Source organism: Quercus robur, chromosome 3, assembly GCF_932294415.1.
Source record: "Quercus robur chromosome 3, dhQueRobu3.1, whole genome shotgun sequence".
Classification (NCBI taxonomy): domain Eukaryota; kingdom Viridiplantae; phylum Streptophyta; class Magnoliopsida; order Fagales; family Fagaceae; genus Quercus; species Quercus robur.
In genome coordinates, this window is record NC_065536.1 from 11,742,344 (window position 1) to 11,768,953 (window position 26,610).

At 33.9% G+C, this 26,610-nt stretch overlaps 4 protein-coding genes across 9 annotated transcripts in view; 3 read left to right on the forward strand and 1 right to left on the reverse strand.

Annotated features, from left to right (window-relative positions):
* The window catches only part of LOC126717063 (mannosylglycoprotein endo-beta-mannosidase-like), an 82,962-nt gene extending 74,187 nt beyond the window's left edge, over positions 1–8,775 (forward strand). The window contains exons 3-8 of one of the 2 annotated variants that reach the window (XM_050418266.1): positions 175–223; positions 539–769; positions 3,366–3,535; positions 6,346–7,007; positions 7,135–7,321; positions 7,576–8,775. In XM_050418266.1, the coding sequence (XP_050274223.1) occupies positions 175–223; positions 539–769; positions 3,366–3,425 (340 nt within the window). In that variant the 3' untranslated portion in view covers positions 3,426–3,535; positions 6,346–7,007; positions 7,135–7,321; positions 7,576–8,775. The remainder of the gene's footprint in view (positions 1–174; positions 224–538; positions 770–3,365; positions 3,536–6,345; positions 7,008–7,134; positions 7,322–7,575) is intronic. The other variant, XM_050418265.1, reaches the window with a different exon arrangement.
* Positions 1–22,251, forward strand: part of LOC126717066 (uncharacterized) — an 86,246-nt gene extending 63,995 nt beyond the window's left edge. For 4 of the 5 annotated variants that reach the window (XM_050418268.1, XM_050418277.1, XM_050418276.1 and 1 more), the window contains one exon: positions 21,691–22,251. The gene's annotated coding sequence lies outside the window, so the exon portion shown is untranslated. Of the gene's footprint in view, positions 1–21,639 lie in introns of all 5 variants that reach the window. The other variant, XM_050418269.1, reaches the window with a different exon arrangement.
* LOC126717062 (uncharacterized) lies at positions 11,142–14,948 on the forward strand. The gene has a single exon (XM_050418237.1). It carries the CDS (start codon positions 11,725–11,727, stop codon positions 13,423–13,425), a length of 1,701 nt encoding a protein of 566 aa, XP_050274194.1. The 5' UTR covers positions 11,142–11,724; the 3' UTR covers positions 13,426–14,948.
* Positions 22,252–23,592: 1,341 nt separating the features above from the next.
* LOC126717069 (uncharacterized GPI-anchored protein At5g19250-like) lies at positions 23,593–25,608 on the reverse strand. Its single transcript, XM_050418285.1, has 2 exons — positions 25,455–25,608; positions 23,593–24,311 (listed from the first exon to the last, which is right to left on the reverse strand). The coding sequence occupies exons 1-2, from the start codon at positions 25,537–25,539 to the stop codon at positions 23,809–23,811; spliced, it is 588 nt and encodes a 195-aa protein (XP_050274242.1). The 5' UTR covers positions 25,540–25,608; the 3' UTR covers positions 23,593–23,808.
* Between the last annotated feature and the right edge of the window lie 1,002 nt (positions 25,609–26,610).

A 26,610-nucleotide genomic window follows, 5' to 3' on the forward strand; every position in this document is an offset into this window, starting at 1 on the left:
GGAAATTCCACGGACATTCACTTCTTATTGTGTCTTTTGCATCTAAGAATATGCTTTTTTCTTATTGTAACCTATCTATATGTTCTCTTGACAGTTGAATGAACCATATATTCATAGAATATATCAAAGCATAATAATTCTGTTTCTAAGTACTTGACATTTGTACGATTACAGGGATAGGAACACTGGCATATGGGATGAGGTGTCTGTATCAATAACTGGGGTGAGCTGTATTGCATAACTTCCTTCCATAACAATAAATATGTGATAAACCATCTTGTTAATGATATTTGGAACTTTTAAATGAATGCACTAGTGTAAGATTAATGGTACCATCATAAGTTGTCGATATGCATGGTTATGAAACATGTAGTATAGATTTCTTCTGTGGTTCCTTATAAACTTTTATTCATAGTCATGCCATTCTTTCTGAATTAGAATTTCAATATTTAATGGTGCTATTGTTTCGTTGGGAGAATTGTTCTCTTTATTTTGTAATCATATAATTTTGATACTGATGCTTTATTATTTGATGCAGCAAGTGAAAATAATTGATCCCCACTTGGTTTCATCGTTTTTTGACGATTACAAGAGGGTGTATTTGCATGCTACAACAGAGTTAGAAAATAGAAGTGCCTGGGTTGTTGAGTGTTCTTTGAATATCCAAGTAACAATAGGAGTTGAGGGAAACATTTGTTTAGTACAGCATCTTCAAACTCAAAACTTGTCATTCCCTGCTGGATCACATATGCAATATACATTTCCTGAGGTCAGTGATAGCATTCATTTTTATGAGAATTTTGAGAAGAATAGTCTTCTCTCAGCTTGCCTCTTTCTTAAGCAATTCAAAATTTAAGATACTCTTCTTTTGCTAAGAAGTTACCAACCATTAAGAGCAAACTTCATAGTATCTCTAGCACAATATTAAGTCTTTGCCCCCATTGGATTGCCCCCACATGGAAAATCTAAAAAAAAGATTAGACCGGCTTGGAAATAAAGTTTAGGAACTAGGCTATGTGAGCTATCTATGTCCTTCTTCCCAATTGAGGTGAAGAAGACTTGTCGGCTTATTCTAGCATCTTATGCAACCTTTAATATTTATCATAGAAGTCTGATTATTAATAACACCGTCTCTTTTGGTGTTAATACATTCCTCCTAATGCTTTTGACACTTGGTATACCCTCTCTTTTTTACTCAAGTACTTGTTGACGCAGGACAACCAAAAAAAAATTGAAACAACAATAAAATAAAGGGATATGACCTAGGAGTTAGCTCCTAGGTCTGGCTTGAAGTCAGCACCAAACGGGAAATCACTAAGAGTTGGCACCTAGCGTCTATGAAGCATGGGTGCGTTTCGGGACTCGGGTGCGGGTGCGGGTGCGGGACTCGGCAATTTTTGAAAAAGTAGGGTGCGGGTGCGGCGGCGGCGGGACTCGGCGATTAAAAAATTATTAAAAATATTTTTATTTATATTTTCTATATATTTTTACTATTAAAATATTCTTAAAAAACACATTAATATACTTGATTCACAAAACAAAGAAAGAATAAGGCAAGAAACGCATCTGAGGTCAGAATTTCGGCCTCTCCGGCGATTTTCACGGCCGATTCCGGCCTGTTTCGGCCGTATCGGTCGCTGGCCGATATTGACCGATATGGCCGATACGGCCGATACGGACCGAGTCGGCCCGATTTGGGCCGCGTCGGCGCCGATTTCAGCCGCGTCGGCCCGATTCGGGGCTGCCACGTGGCGGGACGCGGCACGACGCGGCACGGACGCGCAGTCTACGGCGTCCCTCCCGCGTCGCCGCGTCGGACGCGGGTGCGCTGGGCTGGATGCCGCGTCCGTGCATCCCAGCCTAGCGTAGACCTAGATTCAACACCAAACCAAAAGAGACCAAACAGCCATTTTTTTCATTCATCAAAATATCAATTATCTCCTCAAGGAGTACAATAGGTTGCTTATAAAGGATTGCTAAACCCTAGTTCTAATTGGCTAGGAAACCCTAATTGCCTTATTACAAAAATAACTTTGCTTCCAAATTAAAATACTAATAGCCTAATAAACTACTAGGACCTAAAACACAAAAATACAATTGACTTGCAAACATAAATAATACAAAATAATAATCTTCTTGCATCTCCCGCATCACTTGTTCTTCTTTTTTCAGCTAAAGGATTGCTTTTGTTTCTACTCATTAAATACGCTCTCGGGTCTTATCTATTTGGTGTATAGAATTTACTGTGGTGATGGTGGTTCACCTTGTTTTATATATATATATATATATATATAGAGAGAGAGAGAGAGAGAGAGAGAGAGAGAGAGAGACCACTTAACTTGTCATAAGATCTAAGTGTGAAAAAGACACCACTTAACTTGTCATTAATATAGAGTTATTAATTGCCACATTAGCTAACTTTCCTAAAAAGACCCACCCACATTCACCGTACCTAACACTTATCTTTTTCCATTTTAAAAAAAAAAAAAAATTAATGAAGGAAAATGATATTTTCATAATATTGTTCATACTTCCATAACTATCTCTCACATATTGAATTTCTTGTAGATTTTTCGATTGAGGGAGGTTATTACACAAATAATAAAAAGAAATTAGAAAATTAGTTATTATTTAGTAATCCATTAATGATGATCCCTCCCCCTGTCTTTGATCATAATAGTACCAGTTAGTCAATCTCATTCTATGGAATTGTAACATGGGATCCTTACTAAGGCAGAGCACTTTTGCACATTTAATATTGCATGTGAATGTAGTAAATCGTGTAAATAAATAAAGGCAATGAGAGAGAAATTTATCAAAATTAAACACAGAATCACATCATCAACAAAGTCTTGACCAAGTAACAATGATTAGCTACAGTTTTCAGTATCCAAAGAGGATGAAACACAACAAAATTAAATAGGGACACAAGTGCAACTCAGGTTGAATTAAGGTTTTATTTTATTTTATTTGTGTAATAACCTTCCTCAATAGCAAAATCTACCAGAAATTCAATATGTGAGAGATAGTTATTGATATTGTACATTACCATTAAAGAAAGGTGGAACCATAAAAGACCCCCCCCTCCCCCAAGTTAAAAAATTGCATACTGCGCCCAAGGAATATAGCCTTAATTACTTATCCGTGCCTTGAATTATCCAAAATGGTATCTAGAGATGGGTAATTTCTGATTACTGAGCGTTTGGAGCATCCGATTATTATGGATTCAAATATCCTCAATTCTCATTAGGAGGTCGAACCAAGGACCTATGGAAGTTGGGGTAGCCCAGTCCCCCATGGGCGTTTTTATCTAGTTTTAGGCTCTCAATACTTCTGTTGTAGGTTATAATGGAATGAATTTGCAGCTTTACTTCTACAATCCTGACTTATGGTGGCCGAATGGTTTGGGAAAACACTCCTTGTAAAATGTTCATATTACTGTTGATGTAAAGGGATATGGAGAATATGATGCTTGGAGCCATCTATTTGGCTTCCAAAAAATTGAGAGCCATATTGATAGTGCCACGGGTGGAAGGTATTGCTTTATATGCCTTCTAGAACATTTTACATAGGTTTTTATTTTGATTTTATGATATGTAGTCTATAAATTTTTGATTTACAGGTTGTTCAAGGTCAATGGACAGCCTATCTTTATCCATGGTGGTAATTGGATATTGTTAGATGGGTTACTATGTCTTTCAAGGGAACATTATGAAACAGACATCAAGTTTCATGCTAATATGAATTTTAATATGATCCGCTATTGGGGTGATGGATTGGCTGAGAGGCTAGAATGTTATCATTATTGTGATATATATGGACTTTGGTGATCTCTCTCTCTCTCCTATGTGTGTGTGATCAATTATAGAGGGTATATGGAAAATAGAAATAGAAATTTAGAACAAACAACCACACAGGGAACATAGAGATAGAGATTTACATGGTTTGGCTTTGGACATATGTCCAAAGGTGGGCATTGAGGAGAAAAATTTACTAACAAAGGTGACTACAATAATTGCACAAAACTAAACTCCAAATACAACTACTTATAAATTATAAAAAAAATTAAAAAAAAACTCCAAATACACCCAACGAGCTCTTTCTTAATAATAACAAATATTATGGCTACAAAGTCGGTTTGGTGACTTTTTGTGGAGACTACCCAACCAAATAGGACTGGCAATACTATTTGCTTTCTCGTACACAACAAGAAGATGAAAAACAAACCATACCATAGTCAGCAACTGTTCTTAGTGCACATGTAAGGGTCAGTTCCACGTCAAGAGAAAAAGTAAGGAAAGTGAGAAGTTGATGGACATAGTTGGGTCTAAACCATTTGGCTTAAGCTTTTAGGTTTGAGTGGTACCCCAATATATATCAACAGGTACCTCAATATATTTCTATAGGCTCTTGGTGGACCTCAGGGACACTTCTCAACCCAAAAAATTGGTATTAGAGTTACGGTTCAACTTTTGGTTCGAAATTTTCTGCAAGTGTTATTTATAAAAAAAAATTATGAATAAGTGTCTTGGTTTTGATGTGGTTGGTGTGAATTTGTTTATTGCTGCATTTGATGCAACTCTTGTATGCATACTCTGGATTTGCTAAAGACTCACACGCAATGGGAAGCTAAGTTGATGTGGTAGGGGCTCACATGGGAGGGGGAGGTCTATTGTGAGTGCATGTGTGAGGGTTGAGTCCCGTATTAAAAAAAGTAAAGAAATTGAAGAGTTGATATATATAGTTGGGTGCAAAACCTATTGGATGAAGCTTTTCAGATAGAATGATGTCCCTATATGTATATCAATGGGAGGTTGGTGGGTTAGTAAAATTGGGACAAATCCTAGAACATCTAAGTTTTCAGATTCACCAAAATTTGTATGCTTTATATTGAGGGTATTGTCGTAGGATGCTTGCAGTGTAAGATGCTGGGAATGCCAAGAAAGTGTTGTAGAGAGTTTTATAACTGATAAAAGCTTTTTAAATTACAGATTCTCCCAAAAGATTAAGCTATTAGAAATAGTAAATTTAATTATTTAATCACATACTTCTAGTACTGTTACATGTGGGCTCAAACTCCTGTTTATAAGGGGAGGCCTAACACATGAGATTTTAATTGGGAGGTTGAGTGATGGAGTAGGGATCAAACTCAAAACCTCTCACTTAGATACCATGTTAAATTACTGATTATCCTAAAAGTTCAAGCGATTGAGATATGGTAAATTTAATCATTTAACCATGTACTTCCAACAAAGCTAACAACTATAATCTGCAATTCTTTTCTAAGAATGATGGTGTTCTTGTAACCATATAAATTGATGATATGTTAATCACTAAAATCAGTCTGATTATGAAAGTTACCATAAATTGTGGCATTGTTGATTTTTATAATGCTTTTAAAAATTATTGGGGTATTTATTTTCTTTGACTTAAATTGTCCACTGAGCTTTTGCCTTCAACTGTAGAGTACATAAAAGCAATAGTGTGTCACAAGCAAAATTTATTTCCTTTCCTCTAAGTGTCAAAAGTTGATTTTAAAACAAGCATTACTTATGTTATAAGAACAAATTAAGACATGAGCAAGCCTATGCTTGTGAGAAAATTCTTTATTTTCTTTGGTACAACTCAACACTTCTTGATTTCTAATTTCCAGGTCAGCTACAAGGATTATTACTACCATCATTATCATTTGACCTTGACCTCTATTTCAGGCTATACACTTTGTTAGACAATTGTCTATTTTATCTTTTCTGACTGCCTCTGCCTTAGACCTAATATATTTCTAGTCTCCTCTTGTTCTCGAATGATTTGAAATTTAAATAAAGGACTCCTTACTAGTCAGCTCAGCGGTTTTGTTTACAAAAATTGTCTTAATCAAATTTTCTATATCTTCTCCTCAAAGCTACGTCTAGATTTTAGTGAATACATTCATTCTGTATTCTATCTTTTGTTGCCATTATCAATGATTTAACTAAATTACTTAGGATAATGGCTTTGTTGAGTTCAGTTGTATTTTTTAATTGCCATTAACCTATTTAAGCATTGTTTTTCTCAAAAAAGTTATTTGACATTGTCTGCTATTTGATATATTGCAGTAGGAGCCTTTGGTACTTTTAATTTTGTTACACTTGGTTATTTAGTAACTGATGCTATAAAATGTTCCTATCGGAATGAATTCTGCATTGCATTATTTTGAATGATTTATTCTACTGAGACCCAAGCCTGTCTACAGGGTTAAATATGGCTGAAGGATAACCAAACCTAAGGATTCCAATATTCTAAGTTATTTCAGTATTAAATTACTCTACTATAACTTGGTCCATTGGGCTGATTTGATTTTTGTAGGTGTGGCAAGAGTTTTGGAGTACTGAAGACATTGAAATGGTGACCCGTTATCAAATCTGAATGGTCCCCTGGATCATGATCTTCTCTTGCTATGTGCAAGAGACACTGTCAAGCTTCCAAGGAACCATCCAAGTCTTGCTCTTTGGGTAGGTGAAAATGAGCAAGTTCCACCAGATGACATCAACAGAGCTTTGAAAAATGACTTGGGACTCCATCCTTATTTCGAAAACTCCAATGAAATCAGTAAATCTTTGAAGCTTTATCTGCAGTGTCAAAAGATCCTAGCCAATATTTTGATGGTACACGTGTTTACATCCAAGGATCCTTGTGGGATGGATTTGCAAATGTAAGGGGGCTTCAATGATGGCCCTTATGAAATCCGAAATCCTGAAGCATTTTTTAAGAATGATTTTTACAGCCATGGATTCAATGCTGAGGTTGGTTCTGTCGGGATGGCTGTTGCAGATACTATCAGAGCAACAATGTCTCAAGAAGGCTGGCAGATTCCGTTGTTTAAGCAACTTCCTAGTGGGTACACGGAAGAAGTTCCAAACCCCATATGGGAATAACATAAATATATTCCCTATTCAAAGCCAAAAAAATGTGTTGATCAGATTGAACTTTATAGAACCCCAAAGGATCTTGATGATTTTTGTTTAGAGGTATATCAAAATTTTCTCTAGCTATTCTAGATGCCTATTGCTTTTCTTTTCTTTTCTCTCTTTTTTTTTTTTTTGACCTAACTTGAAGTGATCATCAAGCTTAACTGGCTAACTACATTCAATTTAGAGCTCTATTGGAGGGCTGGACTTCCCATAAATACACTAGTCCTGATTTGGAAGGCACAGAACCTTGGACTGGTCTTAGTGATCAGTTAAATGATCATCTCCTACACCAATTGGCAGGTTTCTATGGCTGTCGCTGTGCTGTAGAACCATTCCATGTCCTGCTGAATCTGGCTACATATTTTATAGAGGTAATTTCTACACTAGTAAGAGTTATAATTTATGAGTTTGGATTGGATTTAGAAATTCAACGAATATTTAATATCTGATGAAATGTTTTCATAGGAGACATATTGAGCCTGAATAATATTTTGAATTCAATAAATAAATTTGATATATATTTTTTTTGACAGAACAAAATAAAACGTTAGTAAAAAAAATCTAGCAAATATGCTCATAGCTGATTTTCTTTTTTGTTTTTGTATGTGTGGGTTGACAAGACCAGGGGGTGGCTGAAGTGCTTAAATTTGTGTTTCTTAAACCAAATAATATTTCAAAAGGGAGCACATATGAAACTAATGCATTTTACTCAAAGTCATTCTTCGTACTTGATGCTATTTAAAATGATACCATGCATCTAGAGACTTCGCAATTGTTTTCTGATCCTGCCATCAGCAAGTTGTCAATACTACGTCTAAGGAATTGTCTAACATAGCTATTGAAGTTTGAGTCTGGGATCTAGAAGGTACATTTCCGTACTACAAAGTTTTTGAAAATCTCTCTGCTCCGGCCAAATAACAGTACCCATAGTTGAGATGAAGTATCCAAAGTCTAACAACCCAAAGCTGGTCTACTTCCTTCTCCTCAAACTCTACCACACATCAGACTGGTATTTTATCTAGGAACTTTTACTGGTTGCATCTATTTGGTGGAGATTACAAGCCGCTGGAGCCATACGGAATGAAAAAAATAACCCTCAAGATTACATCCAAGGTTTTCATCAAAGGGTTCACTTATAAAATTGAAATGCATGTTGAAAATGTGGCCAAGAAAGCTTACTCTAACAGATTAACCTATATGAACAAATAATGTTAGAACTTTTTATTACGTTATTCCCATTAAGATCACTTTTAAGGTTAGACTAAGCTCCATTCAAGGAGAGTATGAAAGAAAAATGGACTTTATATCAAGGATCAACCGTTCGAATTCTTCCTGTTCATTACTCAGACAACTATTTCTTGTGTGTGTCCAGCAAGGTTATTCCCATTAAGATCACTTTTAAGGTCCCTCTAGGTGTCATGCTTTGAGTTTCACTTCATGGCTGGAATGACCATGACTGTCCATTGAGCTGGGTAAAGAATACTCTTTTAATGTTTGTTTGCAACCTTGTGGAAGTATAAAATCTATTGAGGTCAAGTTTTACAGAGGAAATCATTATCACAAGTTTCCGGAATGCTGAAAATTAATTTCCAACTCTTACATACTTAATTGTCCTTTTTTGCACTGAGAAACATTTTTTACTTAAAGTTTCACCAGTAATACTAGAAATGAAGCAGCTAAATAAATTGAGAGAACCTTCTTTATTTTTGCCAATGTTATTTAGTTCTTCTTATGTGAAATACCTTCAAAATTTTAATATATGGTGTTGACTCCATGTGTAAATAATTTGCAGATATGGACCTTTTTAACACTTGCTTGCTTTTTATGTGTGCGCTTTCTCAATACTTTATGTCTTGTTTAAGGGATTGATGGAATGAAAGAAAGATACAGAGAGGAAGGGTGTTTATTCAATTAAAAAGGGGTAAGGGATGAGTGAAAGAAATGCATATGAATTTAGTTTGTTTAGCAAACTGGGAATTGGACTTTGAATTTGGATGCTTTGAAATCTAAAGTATAAAATTCTATATAATTTTTGAATTTTCCTTTTTTGTTGACATAAACAATAGAAATCAATATTAGAAATTTCGAAAGTAAAATTTTGAGTTAATTCCAACTCAAAATTCATCATCTAAATGTAACACAAGAGACAAAGTTGGCAAGGAAATGTTACTATGAAGATTTAACTCCAAGTTGGCAAGGAAGCATAAATGCCTTGCTTCTTTTGTTTTCTTTTGTGTTGGAGAAAATATTTCAATAGTAAAATTTTGAGTAAATTCCAACTCAAAATTCATCATCTAAATGTAACATAGGAGATAAAATTTCATTTGTGTATAACCTAGATAGCATAAAGAAATCTCATAAATGAATGAGAAAATTTAATGTTAGTATGGACATGTTTGGAAACACAAAAGAAAGAGAGAAAAAAAGATGAAAAAGGAAGTAGGAAATGTTACTATGAAGATTTAAGTCTAAGTTGGCAAGGAAGCATAAATGTCATGCTTGCTTGCTTCTTTTGTTCCTTCTTTCTTTTGTTTTCTTTTATGTTGGAGAAAGTATTTCTTCTTTGACACAATGATATGATAATCTATTGAGTAGGACAAGGTATATCTTCATTGGCACAATAGCATGATAATCCTATAAATATTGTAGAAGCTATTAAGTGTTTTCATATGAACTTAGCCTTAAGAAAATCGATACATAAAATAATTTGGAAGCTTCCAAAGGTGTGTTTTGAAGCCTAAATTGGATTCTTCTTGTTGTAAGTTTTAATAGTTGCTTTTGTAAATTTGTTCATATGTATGTGTGTTTTTGTATTGATATTCATAAGTAGTAGGTTACTTTGCTTATTTAAAATTTGTCATATAAATGTTAAACGTAGTAAGATTATATTGCACTTGTTGCTGTATTTTTATGAGATATATTACTCTAAATGGTTTGGTTTATGTTTCATTTGATGCAATTTTGATAAATAGTATATCACTCAACTTTTTTGTATAAATCATTATTTTCTTCAATTATGTTTTTATTTAATATCTATTACAGGTTAATCACACAGCAAAATTTCAAAATAATTAGTTGCCATTTATTGTTAAATTTATAAGGTAGCCGTTTACTATATTTAAGAATGCAAAAAACTATAATTGCTCTTCATAGATTTGTGAGCTGTTCATGTCTAATCACCTTGATATTCAAAAAGAATAATAGATCATCTTAATATTTGGTAAGCATGATAGTTGGAGAAAGAAATATAGTCTAACAATGGGATTAACAAACTATTATTATGGAAAAAAAGTATTGAGGAATATAACTCCAGTAAAAGTTATCAAGAAGTCTAACTCGAACCAATCTCTATCAAATATTTGTTTTGTCCTTTATTAGTACTAAAATAGTTTACATTTGATCTCAAACATTACCAAACATTTTTCCACCATTTTTATCACACGTGGGGAAGATGGGACTTGAAAATAATTTCTTTTCATGAAGAACATCTGCCAGTGCCACCAAGCTAAAAAAACTCTTGGCAAAATATTATTATGCATAAATGTTAAGGGAGTGATAGACTCAGCATTAAAAAAAATATATATTTATTAAATGAAAAAAAAAAAAAAAAAAACCATCATGTTGCAGAACCAAGCTCACATGAGGTTTACGTAAAGCTCTAAAAGACTTTACTCTTTCATTTTTGTATCCCCATACCACCTTTATGATGTTTGATTTTTCAATTAAAGTGTTTTCACCTATTAAAAAAAAAAAATTCTCCCGGAGATTTTGTTGGATTAGCTTTGTTGTTATGAGCTGTAATGGGTAACCTAAGTTAAGTAAAAACTTGCATAAAGAAATAACAATATATAAATATGAAGGCAAACTTAGTCGTACTATTTACTTATATATTGAATAAAGGCAAACATAGATATATGTTAGATGATTTTAAATAAATGATAACGATTGATATAAACAAGAGAAAAAAAAATTTAAAAACAAATTATATTTTTCTAATAACAAGAATGGAGGATCAATTAAAAAAAATAGTTTGAATTTTTGTTGTGCAAGCATTCTTACTATTTTATTTTAAACTTTTAGATATATTCTGTTTATTTTTTCAAAAATCACGTTTATTTTTAACGAAATCAAGTAAAGTAATTCCTATTTATGGTATACAATACGTTTATGCTTTCCGGAAAAAAAAAAAAAAAAAAAATTCACTTATATTTTAATGGAAATTAATTAAAAGAATTCCAATCAATACAGTAGTTTTTACTTTTTACTCATTTCACTGTTCACATTAAAAAATTAAAAATAGCCCGTACCCAACAAAACTAAATAGCCACGGCCCACAACCAATGACCCAAGCCCAAGGCCTTTAAAGAACTTTCACGATCAAACTCCAACCTGCTGTGCTGAGTCACGCCCAAATGCCGCTTTTTATTTTTTATTTTACTTTTTTTCTACTTCACTGAGAGCCATAAAAAGAAAAAACAAAATTGCTGCTATATAATATATTCAACTCAAAGAAAAAAAGCAGCAATTCTCATCTCATCACGCACTCTCTCTCTCTTTCTTTTTTGCTATCTCTCTGATTTTTATTTATTTTTTATTATTATTTGGATTTGCCCAGGCTCCCCAGCCTTTCTTTCTTTCTTTCTTTCTACTTATTATTATTTTATTTTTATAAACAATAAAGAAATTTGATGATGATGATGATGATGATGATATGTGTGTGATTGTTTGCATGTGGTCATACAATTAAATAAATAAAGAAGATAGATTGGATTAGATGGAGCAGCAGCAGCAACAGCAGCACCATCTTCTACATTTTATCCATCCCAACCATCCCTTGCTCTTCAATCCTGACCACAGAAGTGGATATCGTTGTCGGGGGTGCTGCGAACAAGTTTATGGTCCTAGCTACAGTTGTAGAGAATCAGGATGCTATCACTACACTCATCATAAATCATGTGCAGAATTACCCCTTGGGTTGCACCATCCCTTGCACCCAATCCATCCTCTTATTCTCTTTTCTCCATGGAGATGGGCATATGTAGCTGAGGACAAACAATTTTACAAATGCGAACTCTGCAAAGAATCCTGCGAAGAATGTAAAGATGTATACAGTTATCGGTGTTCCCGCTGTGACTTCAACCTTCACATCACATGCGCTTCTTTAGCCCCCACCACCATGGAACCTGAATTCCACCACCACCCATTGACCCCCTTTTGGAAGTGGGTCATCTTCACTTGCGACATTTGCGGCAAAGAAGACAAAGACAAAGGTATGCCCTATATGTGTCAACCATGTGGTTTATGGATACATAGAACATGTGCTTCTTTTCCAAGCAGAGTCAAAGTTGTGCGTCACAAGCACCTCCTCCACCTCACCCATTCTTCTCTTCAATTCCATCAACCCGACCCCCGATTTTGCCAACTCTGTGTTCAAAAACTGGACACACGCTATGGGCTTTACTATTGCTCCATATGCGATTTCATTGCCCATCTTGATTGTGCTATATTCAAGGAAAACAGGGAGTATATAGATTTGCAAAAATTTGAAGATGAGGATGAAGTTCCAGAACTCGATGAATCAGTTGACTCAATAACTTACAAAGTCAACAAATTCAATATGGGGGAGGACGGAACTCAAATAGCCATAGAAATCAAACACTTCAGTCATGAGCATGACTTAATGCTTACTGATGAGGTTTTAAATAACCAAAAATGCGATGGTTGTGTAAGAGACATTCTCCCTCCGTTTTATAGTTGTGTAAAGTGTAGCTTTTTTCTTCATGAATCTTGTGTTAAATTACCCAAAAAAAAGAAACATCCACTTCATCAACACCCACTCACCCTCCTCCCAAAGGCACCTTATATGCATAAGTTGTTTTGGTGTAATGCTTGTCGCCAAGGTTGCAATGGCTTCACCTACAGTTGTATTATGTGCAAGTTTGATCTCGATGTTGAATGTAGTTTGAAACCGGACGTCTTTACCCATGAAGGTCATAAGCATCGACTTATCCTCTCCAACACAGCACATAGGCAGAAATGCAATTGTTGTGATAACGAAAGATACCAAGTATTTCGTTGTACCACTTGTGAATTTGTACTAGACTTTCAGTGTGCTACATTACCACAGACCACAAGATATGGACAACATGAGCATCCCTTCACTCTCAGTTATAGAGCTGAAGATAACTCTGGTGAATATTATTGTGATATCTGTGAAGAAGAACGGCGGGACTCAAAGTATTGGTTTTACTACTGTGAAGATTGCAATTATCCTGCTCATCCAAATTGTATTATTGGGAAATACCCAAATTTCAAGTTTGGAGGTGCTTACACATTTGATTGTCACTCACACCCTCTTACTTTCGTTGAGGAAACTAAAGACCGCCCTCAATGTAACGAATGTAATGATTCTTGTGAAGAGTTGATCTATCAATGTGCTCAATGTAATTTCTACATCCACCAGTATTGTTTATAAAAAGGAAAAATGTGATGTTAATTTTTATTTTATACTAGATGTAGTCCACGTAAGTTTTGGTGCACGGAATTCATTAAATGAAAATGCCGTAATTCTTTTTCAATGCTCTTTCTTGGCATCATTGTACCAACTCATGCTTGTTTGTGTGTGGTCGTACCCTGCCTTGTCCACTTCTATTAGAAACAATGAGCTTGTTGATAATAGGAATTTTCAGTTTTCAATGTTTTATGGTAGTACATTGTTTAGCAACGGAAGTTGGATTGCAGTGTGGAACATAAAGTTCAGAGTTGATGAACAAATTCTAGAACTAAAAGGAAAACTTCTGGTATCTCTTATCAGCTGTGTATGAATACTTTAACCTCTATTTCTATTTCTATGCAATTTTGATTGCATTCATTTTTCTTGAGCTCACATTAATTTTCTCTGTCTTCTTCTTCTGCATTAGGTGAGCATCTGTTATTTTGAAGAGGGAAATGAGCAATTAGAGTCAAAACATGAATGCAAAGATTCAATAGCATTTTAATTTATTATAGCTTTACATGTTTATCAACATCTTTTATGTCATTAGATTTAGTCACTAATATTATTACTATTACTGTTATTCTATGAAAGCTCAATTATGCATGATTTAATTATCATTGATGGTGAGGTTGTTTTCTTTTGTTTTTTCTCAGCATAAATTTTATACACCGTCTTAGTAAAAATATTGGCCTAGTATTTTAATTTGAAGGCACAGCATGTACTTTGTAAATATTGATGTTAAGAAAATGGTGATTTGGGAGCAACAATTGTTAATAACATGGCTGGTTGAGTTATATAGTTTAATTGAATGTACTCCAAGTCCAAGGTAATCTTCAAAACCTTTTTGGGCAAAGAGACTACAAATCTTGTCTAATAAGTTAAGGGCTTAGTTTAGAAAATGTTGGTCAGGCCTTTCCTAGTTTGAAGGATCTCATTGTTACATATTTCTTCTAGTATCGATTCACTTAGTATCAAAGATGAAGTTCTTGAGCTTATTAGTATTGATTCACTTAGTATTAGGTAAATGTTTCAAATTGAATGAAATGGGTGTATATATTTTTCTGATTATTAAGCACTTTCCAAAGTGATACTATAGTTGTTTGACACATATAGTACTTGAAATTCAAAGAGCTATGATACTTATCAAAAAAAATAATTCAAAGAGCTATGATTTTTCCTGTGTTATTCAAGGTCTACAATTGAGGTGAGTTGAAGTGCTCTCATGTTAGCTTATTTTGTAATGATCAAACACACATGCTATAAGATGCTACACTTATTTATATTGGGACCCTATGTTCCTCTATTTTGTTTTCTTTCATTTACTTGTATTTAATTGAACTTCTTCATGTAATGGTTTCCTATGCCTTGTCATCTTGAAGGTCACTACTCTGGACATTAGTAGACACAGGCTTATTATTAGCCATTGCAATTCTAATTTTTGGACTGAGTGTTAGTTTGATATGATTTTGAGGCACAAGTAAAATATATACATAATAAATTCCTTCTTTAGGTGCCGACAACTCATCCCTATTCTCGTCACCAAGCACATGTGCTGTACTGTCCATCCTCCTTGCAAAAAACCTAGACATTGATGAACCAGGGAAGGAAAGTCACATTTTCATATGCCATTGACAAGCCAAGTCATTTCATATCTTCTTTAGCTTTTCCATTCTGAGTCACAACTACAACCTCAGCACGATTGTGATTTGTACCCAATGTACTATCCTCTAATAACTTGGCTGGTTGTAATTAAATATACTCCAAGTAATTTTTAAAACCTTGATGGGTGACGATTCTTCTTGTTTAATATGTTCAGGGCTTAGTTTAGAAAAGGTTAGCCATCCCTATCCTGCTATGAAAAAAGTCATTGTTACAGAGTAATTCTAAAATTTCAAGGGGAAAAACATTTCTATGACTTACTTGCGTAGTGGTGTTCAAAAACCATGCTTTTGTTTCTTTTACCTGAAGTAATTTTTTAAGCATTCCAGCACTATTCAATTGTTTTATTATTATTGTTTCTAAATGATGCTATATTGATATGCCTGTTCTAATCATCTGACTTTGTCCTTTTTTTCCCTACCCAATTCATGCGTTCATATTTATTTCAATCTCCTAATGACTGTAATTACCATAGCCAACAGTATTCGCCACCATGAGGAAGAGTACTTACATCTCTTGAGGTGCTCTATGAGTCTATATGCCGCTTCTTGCTGTTAAATGGCTTATATTCATTTTATAAAAGTCTGCTACTGACAATTATAATTTATAAATGACAGGAGTCCTATTCATTTTGCTGGATACCACTTTCCAGGTACTATTTCCTCCCCTCAGATTTAATGTTAGGTGAAGACATCTTCTTTAGCACATACGCTTTTGGTTGGTGCCCATTATTTTGGAGGGAAATGGTGCATTTATATGCAAAACTTGAATGCATAGATTCAACAGCATTTCAAGTTATTACATAATTACGTATTTATTAACATATTTTATATCATTATTTTAGCTATGATTATTATTACTGCCGCTGTTATTTCCACGAAAATGCTCGATTATGCATGATTAACAAGTGCCCTTTGTCTTATCATAAATGGTGAGGTTCTTTTCTTATCTTTTCTCAACATAAATTTTATACATCATCTCTCTAAGAATATTGGTCTAGTATCTTAACTGAAGGTACACCATGTACTTTGTAAATGTTGATGTTAATATCATGGTGATTTGGGAGCAGTAATTGTTTATAACTTGGCTGGTTGAGTTATCTAGTACAATTGAATGTACTCCTAGCTAATCTTCTAAAACCTTGTTGGGCATAGAGACTACTTCAAATCTTGTTCGATAAGTTCAAGGCTTAGTTTGCAAAAGGTTAATCGGACCTTTCCTGCTTTGAAGAATGTCAGTCACATAGGACTTCTAAAATTTTGGGCCTCTAATTATCATACTTCTGAAGTTTTTGTAAAAATAAAATCCATTATTTATGCCCTTGTTGATCATACTTGTAAAAGTTTTTGTTTAATAATAGAGGTTGGGAAGTGTCGTGTATATAGTATACACTCATGGTTATGTTACAGCTGTTGGGGTACTTTTGGGGCAGAAAAAGAAAAAGGAAGTTGTATTTTTCATTCAGCCAGGGCTAGTGGTGATTAAATTGATAGTGTTTTGGCAACATTGGTGGAGAACAAAGTTGTTCCTGATCCTTTTTTTAGGCTGCAAAACTAGGCAATAATAGATATTGCTGATTCTGGGCAAGAGTACGCATTCTTGTTTCTTACAACTTTTAAGAGTTGGAATGCAATTCATTGACACGAAATATGGTTTTTAAGATTTTATGGTAATTGAAATAATTTTCATGCCAAATTTTTAAGAAATTGTAAGATTTTCCTTTCATTGTATTCCTTATAAATTTAACTTGACTACGCCTTTGCCTTTGCCTTTTCTTGCCAACCTTGTGTATTAAGTATTAACTATTTTCTTGTTGGGTAGTTGGTCACTGTTTTTGGGTATGATTTTAACCAAAAAATGATCTGATGAATTTAATTTTTCTTGAAATTGCTAATGGCCTTTGGGCCAAATGGCACCTTCAGCACCCATATAAGTATGGGTAGTGGGTGAGGTTTGGGTGTGTGACTAACTTACCAAGAAAAAAAAGGGATAGTAATAGATAATATATATATATATATATATATATATATATTTTTTTTTTTTTAAATATGGAAATTGTTATCTGATTTTTTCAAACCCAAAGTATTGTTATCTGATTTTGACATTTCAAATTGAGTTGGAATTTATCAAGCTTGTCTTGAAGCTGGCAGTTCCTTAACCTTTCTACTTTTCAATCTCAAATTTAAGTTTCAAATTGCTAGATGCATATTGATATGAACATTATTAGAATTTTTCTATCACAACCTAGCAGATAGCCAAAAGGAGACAGGTAACTGCTTATGGTTGTTTGAAACAATTTTTTGTGTAAATAGTGTCAGTGAGATAATTCATTGAAAGATTAGTTATACAATAGAGAATTTTTTGGTTGAAAATTGGTCACACATTTAAGAATAATTCTTATGTAGTTTATGTTGCTCATGCATGGTAGTTCTGCATTTGAGAGAAAAGCAGGAACTATGAGAACAAATGTAAGGGTGTCTTGGTAAAAACAAATTGACCAATGCACCGGGTAAACTGCTGAAGGCATGTTTAGAGATTAGACGTGAACATGGATGGACTTATAGGTCAGGAATTTTATGTTTTATTCTAATTCAGAGCCATAAAAAACTAAATTGCTATTCAACTCTAAACTCACCAATTCTCACGTGCTCTCTCTAATTTGTATTTGGATTCACCAAGCCCTTTGCATGTATTATGCCCTTTTTCTTTTTTATAAACAATAAATTTGCATGTCATAGAAGAAGATGGAGCAACAGCATCTTCAACATTTTGTCTTCCGTCAAGACTACAAAGGTGGAGATACTTCTTGTGGGTGCCAAGAACCAGTTTATGGTCCTAGCTACTAGTTTACAAGAGGTAGATGCCCGAAGTACACTCATCATAAATCATGTGCTGAACTACCCCTTGGGTAGCACCATCCCTTGCACCCATTACACCCTCTTATTCTCTTTCATGAAGCCTGAGATTATCTTGAGAAAGAGAAAAGCGAATGTGGGCTCTGCAAAAGAGATCATGGGGAATACACTTATTGGTGTTCCAGCTGCGACTTCAACCTTCAGATCGCATGCACTTCTTTAGCGCCATCACCATGGAAGCTGAATTCCACCACCACCCATGTGATGTGAAGGTTGAAGTCACAAAGGTCGGAAAGCGCATAAATTCAACAGCATTTCAGGTTATTACATAATTACGTGTTTATCAACATATTTTATATCATTAGTTTTAGTTATGATTATTATTACTGCTACTGTTATTTTCCTGAAAGCTCAATTATGCACGATCAACAAGTTCCCTTCCTCTTATTATAGATGGTGAGGTTCTTTTCTTTTATCTTTTCTCAACATAAATTTTATGCATAACCTCGGTAAGAACATTGGTCTAGTATCTTAACTAAAGGTACACCATTTACTTTGTAAATGTTGATGTTAAGAACATGGTGATTTGGGAGAAGGAATTGTTAATAACTTGGCTGGTTGAGTCATCTAGCATAATTAAATGCACTCCTAGATAATCTTTTAAAACCTTGTTGGACATTGAGACTACTCCAAATCTTGATTGATAAGTTCAGGGCTTAGTTTGCAAAATGTTAGTCAAACATTTCCTGCTTTAAAGAATGTCAATTACATAGGACCTCTAAAATTCTGGACCTCTGGTAATTGTATTTGTGAAGTTTTTGTTTGATAACATCCATTATTTATTCCCTTGTTGGTCATGCTTGTAGAAATCTTTGTTCACTGATAGAGGTTGGCAAGTGTTCTGTCTATGGTATACACTCATAGTTATGTTATTGCTGTTGGGTGTACTTTTCGGACAGAAAAAGAAAATGGAAGTTGTATTTTTCAGCTATGGTGATTTAATTGACAGTGTTTTGGCTAACTTGGTGGGGAGCAAAGTTGTACTTGATCCTTTCTTTAGGCTGCAAAACTTGGCAATTATGGATATTGCCGATTCTGGGAGAGAGTTACACATTCTTACTTATCCAAAAAAAAGTTACAAATTCTTGTTTTTTACAATTGACAGAGAAAGCTGGGATGCAATTCATTGACACAGAAATATGATTTTTAAGATTTTATGCTACTTGAAATAGTTTTCATGCCAAAATTTTAAGAAATTGTAAGATTTTCCTTTCTTTGCGTTCCTATAAATTTAACTTGACTATGCGTTTTTCCAGTAAACCTTATGTATTAACTATTTTCTTGTTGGGTAGTTGGTTACTGTTTTTGGGTCCGATTTTATCAAAGAGATGATCTGATAAATTTAATTTTTCTTGAAATTGCCAATGGCCTTTGGGCCAAATGGCACCTCCGACAATGATATAAACTTCAACAACCATAAACCTTCGTGGGTGAGGTTGAGGGTTCAAATCCCCTTGGGTGTGTGAGTAACTTACCGATAAAATAAAATAAAAAATTAATTATGGAAATTGTTATATGATTTTGACATTTTAAATTGAGTTGGAATTTATCAAACTATAAGTCTTTCTACTTTTCAATCTTGAATTTGATTCTCCCTCACCCCCTCCCTCCCCCCAACCCATAAAAAAAAAAAAAAAAAGAATTAAAAAGAAAAAGGATGCTAGATGCATATTGATATGAACATTATTAGAAATTTTTCTGTAACAACCTAGCAAACAATCAAAATGAGACAGGTAAATGCTTATGGGTGTTTAAAACAATTTTTTGTGTAAACAGTGTCAGTTTGATATACAGTGGAGAATAATTCTTATGTAGTTTTTGCTGCTCATACATGGCAGTTCTGCATTTGAGAGAAAAAGAGGAATTATAAGAACTGAGTGTAAGGGTATCTTGGTAAAAAAAAAAAAAAATTGACCAATGCACTTATTGGTCAGGAATTTTATGTTCATTTGGTGCGCATAAGGGAGACAAAAGACTACCTATCAAAAAAGCATAAGGGAGACAAAAGACTGAAACAGTGTTAACTAAGTTTAGCCTTGAAGAACAAAATATAAACACAAAATACATAGAGGATTCTTCAAATATAGCCAAATTATCTCTGGTGTACTTCCCATGTACATGGGTTGTCTGCCCATGCCCTTTAATGAATTATTTACTGATTAAAAAAAGGTTTTCAAAGGGAAAATCACATGATTCCTATGTATCCCACAATTCCCACCCATGATAAAGGAGAAGAAATTTCACGGATCTTGTTGTGTTTTTTACTTTTAAGAATGTATTTTCGTCCTATTTTAACCTGTCCATATGGTGTCCTGCTAGTTGAGTGGAGCTATATGTTTATAGAACATATCAAAGCAAAATAAATCTATTTTTAAGGTACTTGACCTTTGTTTTATTACGAGGATAGGAAAATTGAGCATATCAGATGAGGTGTCTGTATCAATAATTGAGTTTAGTTGTGTTCCAAATGCATAACTTCCTTCCATAACAGTAGATATATGATTAACTATCATGTTAATGATTTTCAGAACTTTATCTTGTCATACAAGTTAGTTAATCTTTCAGTACAATTATTATTAGTAGTAGTAGACTAGTGGTAATAGTAGTAGTAGTACCCTCTTAACCTTCAGATATGCATGCTTGTGAAAATTGTAGTGTAGATCTCTACCTTTTTTCATGTGGTTCTTTATAACATTTATTCTTGGTCATGCAATTCTTTAGTATTTAAAATGTCAATATTCAATGGTGTTTTTGTTCCCTCAGGAGAATTATTCTATGCTTGTACGTTGTAATCAGATTATTTAGATATTGATGCTTTACTATTTGCTATTGCTATTGAAAATAATTGCCTAGGTTGTTGAGTATTCTTTGAATATCCAAGTAACAATGGGAACCGGAGGGAAACATTTCTTTAGTAGAACATCTTCACTCTTCAGATTCAACATTTGTTGATCCCTGCTAGATCTTGAGTGCAATATACATTTCCTGAGGTCAGTGATAGCATCCGTTATTATGGAAAGCATATGACGGGAAATATTTTCTATAACCTGAGAGGGGGAAAATTTGTAAGCAATTCTACAATGGTGAAATTTCTGGATATAACCTTTAAAGGTTTGTTACGTATGTAACTTAGCATTTCTTCTATTGTTCCAAACCAATCCAAGTGCTGATTCCTAGATTTATTTTATTTTTCTCTTTCCATTTGACGGTTATCATTTAAATTATTTTTCCAATCAAATTGTGATATCTTTTTTTTTCCTCTCTCAATCATATATCTATGTAATTTTCGAATCATCTGCAAGGTGTCCATATTCATTTGTAAAAAGGGCCCCACATGCCTTCTCATTTGAAAAAAGGCACAAGTTGCCAATTTGGCTTTTTATTCATATATATATATATATATTTATAAAGGTTTCCAGTTTGGTAGTTCCAATAGTATTATAACAACTATTAACATGAATTTGATCCAATGATATTAATTAAATTTTAGTTTTAAAACATCTGTGCATATGATTAGGTCATGGTGAAGACTACCAAGTTCAGTAGGTTAGTGTCCAAAAAGTTGTATCCATTACATTACACTTTCACAGAGAATTATCTTAGAGGAGCTACTAGACAGGTAGATAGTCATATCTCTTACCTTCCTGGAAATCACTGTTGACTATTGTAGGTGCAAAATTGATACAAATGAACTGTATAGAATCACTTCACTGTAGCCACACTTGTGAAAGAAATGGAGCTAGCATGTTCTTGACTAAGCTTGATTAGTATATAACCTGCATTCTCATGCTCCATATCTATTACAGCCAAAAGACCAGGATAAACATGCACTGGTTTGTGTTGTGAATAACCTTGATGTGATCACATATCACTGATACATCTACTATCTTACAATTTTGGGATATATCTTATAGCTTCTAACTATGATTCTATTTCTCGTTTATTTGATATCTTAGTATCTTAAGCACGCCCCAAGGCAGAATTGCTTTATTCTCTTATAGTTAGAGCCAAGCTTGAGAACAATTGGTACCAAAAGCTGAAGAAGCAACCCAAAACTTCAACCCAACATGTTGATTGGTTTTAACATTTGGATGGTGATGCTTGTATGCTGCTTCAAACTCATGTGGCCAATCTCACCATAATTATTGGAGAAAATGGAAGCTGATACTGCTTAAAGATGCCTCCAATCATCTATGTGAATACTGAATGTTGGTGATGTCAATTTAACTCATCATCTATCTGACTTGCCGCTTGGAGGTGCCTTCTTGGAAAGTGCATGCACATTGAAAAACAATCCTGGGAAATAATTATTCTGCTAAGGAGATGTGTAAAATCCTTTTTCTTCCCCCCACTCCCCATCCCCCAGGCATGCGAGGAGGGGGGACAAGGGGTTTATTGGATTTATGTCAATGGCATGTGTATGTAGTTAGAAGTTTACATTTCATTTTTTTTTTTTATTGTTACAAAATCTACATATTTTTCTAAAGGAAGTTTAGTAAGTAAAAATTGATGTGATATCAATTGATGATGCTCTTATGCTCCACGAAATGGTTCTCTGCTTGCTAAACCTACCTTAATTAAGCTTCAAGTTGGTCAGCTCCTCATTTGCTACAGGAAGGGTAACACTAATTTGTTTCTATGAGTGAAGTTCTTGTGGTTCCACCACCACATTCAGCACCATTTATGCAGGACAAATAAAATTAACAAGAAAAGTAAAGATAAACCCTAACTTAGGGGTTGCTTGGAATCAGCACAAAGCAAAACTTAGGCATTAGCACCTAAGGTGTTAGGAATCAACACCCAACTATTGGACAATCTCCAATCAGAATATCATTAATCAATCCATTGTCTCCTATCAAATATAAATAAACCAGGCTCTTATATAGACTTAGAGCTTCTAGGAAAGAAAGAGGTAAAAGATAACAACTAACAAAAACTATCCTAACTGAACTCAGAATACTAATCCCTATCTAATCTCAAATCTAATCTCTATTTGAATTAAAGTTTACAATTATCCAACTTCCCATGAAATAAATACAAAATCTGAAAATATAAATTCTAAAATAAATTTTGTTTTGCTCCTGCATTATACTCCACTGGTTGAAGAAAAAGCTTTGAAGGATGAAACATCCAGTACATGACACTTGCTGCAGTTGAGGAATTGTCTTTGGGAGCATTGATAATAGATAAACCTTGTATTCCACCTTATGAAACTCTTCTAGAATCACAAACCCAACATGTGGAATTGGAGTATCAACCTTTTTGACTTCATCAAACCATAGATCTTCATGCACCATGGATGATTCTTCAAGTAGAGAGGCTTCTACTTCTTTGTTAAAACCAGGGTCTGGTAGTACTTTATGTCCCTTCATTACCGAGATTCCATTACCAACATTGTCTTCTATGTGGGAACTAGTTATCTCATTGTGATTTGTTATTTTTTACACCTTTAGTCAACATTGTCTTCATGCATCATGTTTCAGTGCCTTAAATAAACAAGGTCATGCTAAAAATATGCTTAAACAAGGCCCTTTACCCACTAATAATACCCTGTTAGTTTAATAAAGCATAGTTATGGAACTCCATTCATTCTTCATGTACTCCATAAAGTTTGTTATGCAGATCTTACATATTAAGCAAGAATGAACTTGCCATAAGAAATATGCACAATCACAATCATAATATGTTACATATAGAGAAACACTCTCTGCCAAGTTCACAACTTTACACATCAAACACACTGAAAAAAAGAGGAAATTTTGTATAAATGGCAAGCACCTGGAGCATTTCAGCTCCCTGAAATTACAAGCAATCCAAAGAACAAAGCCACCAGGTAGTTACTCATACTTATATTAGCAATCAAAGAAGCTGCACCGGAAAAGCTTCCGGTTGATGTGTTAGTGCTCAAAACGACCACCATCCAGTTTTCCTCAGAGCCAATCCCGGCCCCAGTGTAGCTGGAATCATTAAGATATTTTGCATATTGAGAATTTGTATAATTAGAAAGGACTGCAGTTGGGTCTAATTTGGGCACACAAACAGGCAGTATGACCCCATCAAGTGTGTTGTTGCTATTTATGTCACACTTATCCAGGAGCTTGTCAAAGTCAGTGAAATTAGGCTTGTTGCCTGGAGCAGAGCTGAAGTCGAAGGCATTTTCACAAGATAGGGCATCTAATTTGTCTGCAATTTTTTCAGCAAGGCAAGCTGCATTGCTGTTCTCTGTGAAGTTGGGGAGATTTGATGATGACCTGTAACCATTGAGTCCTTCGAAGAGATCGTCTTCTTCATCTGTAGATGTAATAATTGCATTGGTTAGCACTAAACAAATGAAGAATAAGAAGGTAATGCAGCAAGGTTGACCTATTTTAGTAGTAATTTTCTCAATGTTGTAAAACTATCTACCAATGCTGATTTATAATTTTATACTTTGCAAGGAGTGGGGTAGGGATTAACCAAAACAGGGGAAAAAAATCACTCTAGTATATAACTTATTGGATTTGAATTCAAGTTTTATAATGTGCCATTTATCTTACAATAAGATGCTAAAGTAAAGCTATAAAGAGAATAAAAAGAAAAGGAGAAAAAGCAAAAACTATTCTGCTGTGTTTTCCTGAAAGTACCAAGTACTTCTGTAAAGCCAGCTACAAATTATCAACAAATAAAAATGGTCAAATTGTTCCATTTTTCTTCTGCAGGCTACACTATTCTACATCAAAATGCTTTAAGCAGTGTCCAATTCACTTTATTATAGCACCTTCACGATTTTACAAAAGGTGGCTGCCTGATGGTTTTTAGATTAAGTTCACAGATAATTGGTTTAGTAACTTAATCAAATTATATAAGAATTGTATCTAATTCTTTATATACGGTCCACTGATTCGAATTGAGCAAATGGATGTTCCAAAATTTTGTTTCTCATACAACTGAAACTGAAAATCAAATTAAATTTTCAATTTTGTGCTTCAAGTCTTCCAAGTCACAATTAACATGCCTAAAAACACAGATTTACAATGGTAATGACATACAATTAAGATCAAACAACAGTTATTACAAGACACCTACCATTAGGAACACACAACAGTAACTACAAGGCCTAGTTCATAACAGGTGAGAAACTGAGAATGGGACACATGCATTCAAAGTTTTACAATTATACATGGGACCCGTACAAAAACACTCAGGTAGCACATCTGGAACGCAAAAGTTGATGATAATACTATGTGGGCAGTAACAATTCAATATAATATTTTTAAACAATTAAACTCCAAAAAATCAAATTCACGCTATCAAAAAAAAAAAAAAAATCATATTCACAATGTCACATTTACATACACACAAAGCAAAATCCATGGATGATATCTCCTACTTTGGAGTAAAACTCACTTATTCACATGTGTGTGCACACACACACAAGAGAAATAGAGTGTGTACCATTATTGTGATACATTGGTTTGCAGCGCACACCATGAAGAACAAGCATAAAGAGTAGGAGGAGGCTAAGTTTAAGGAAAGCCATGGTTTCAGAGTCAAGAGCTGTGTCTTGTGAATTGTGATGACTGATGAGCAATATATATGAATACGAAAGAGAATAAAGAAAACAAGAGCTTGTAGCTTTTCTTTGCGTTATTTTTCCTTAGAATCTCTGCCTTTTGTAAGTTGCCGTGCATGCCAAGGTACTCTAGGTGCCATCTCATTGTTCCTTGTACCATTAATAAGTGAAGTGTGACTTTTACAGCAACTGTTTTTAACTTAGGAACTTTAAATTGCTGCCTTTACAAATATCTTTGGTAATGTTGTTTACAATTACATTATGGGTCATGTTAATAGATACCCTTAGGACAATTGTTAATAAACTATAATAGGAAAGTTTTGACACTATTTTCATGGAAAATATAAAAAGCTGTCAACAATATTTATTGTTTTATCATTCTTTCAATAAAATGTTTCTAAAAATAGTTCCTAAACCAATATCCATAGTGTAGGAAGATATCCATCTAAACGCAAAAATTATGGCTTTGAAAATTCAAAACCTACGTTACAATTACTTTACCAGTCAAGACTCATTTGGCAACACCATTTGCCTTGAAAACCACAAAGCACTGCATTAACAAATAGCAAAAGCATTTGCAAAATGTTTGGAAATTAATAACAGAACATAATAATGGAATAGAAATAAATTTTTCTTTAGTAAATTTAAAAATTCATTAAAAAAATTGAAAAGAAAATGAATATGTAATTTTATATATGATTATATCTTTAATATTTTACCCCTCAAATAGAGACAATCAATGTTTCACTTTTATTTTACAAGGGCTTATAAACTATTATACAGAAGATAATGGAAAGGAATATAAATTCTAATTCCTCCATTTTCAACACACTATTTCAATTATACATATCAATTTGGATATTAAATATCCAAGCATTTAAAGTTTAGATATCTCTAAGAAAAAAAATATCAAATAGTATACATTTTATTATGAAATCGTGTCTTGGAAACTCAATTTTAGTTCACATATGAGTTTGGATGTTAGACATCCACCTCTAAAAAAAATTATACAATCTTACTCCTATTATAAAGAAATCA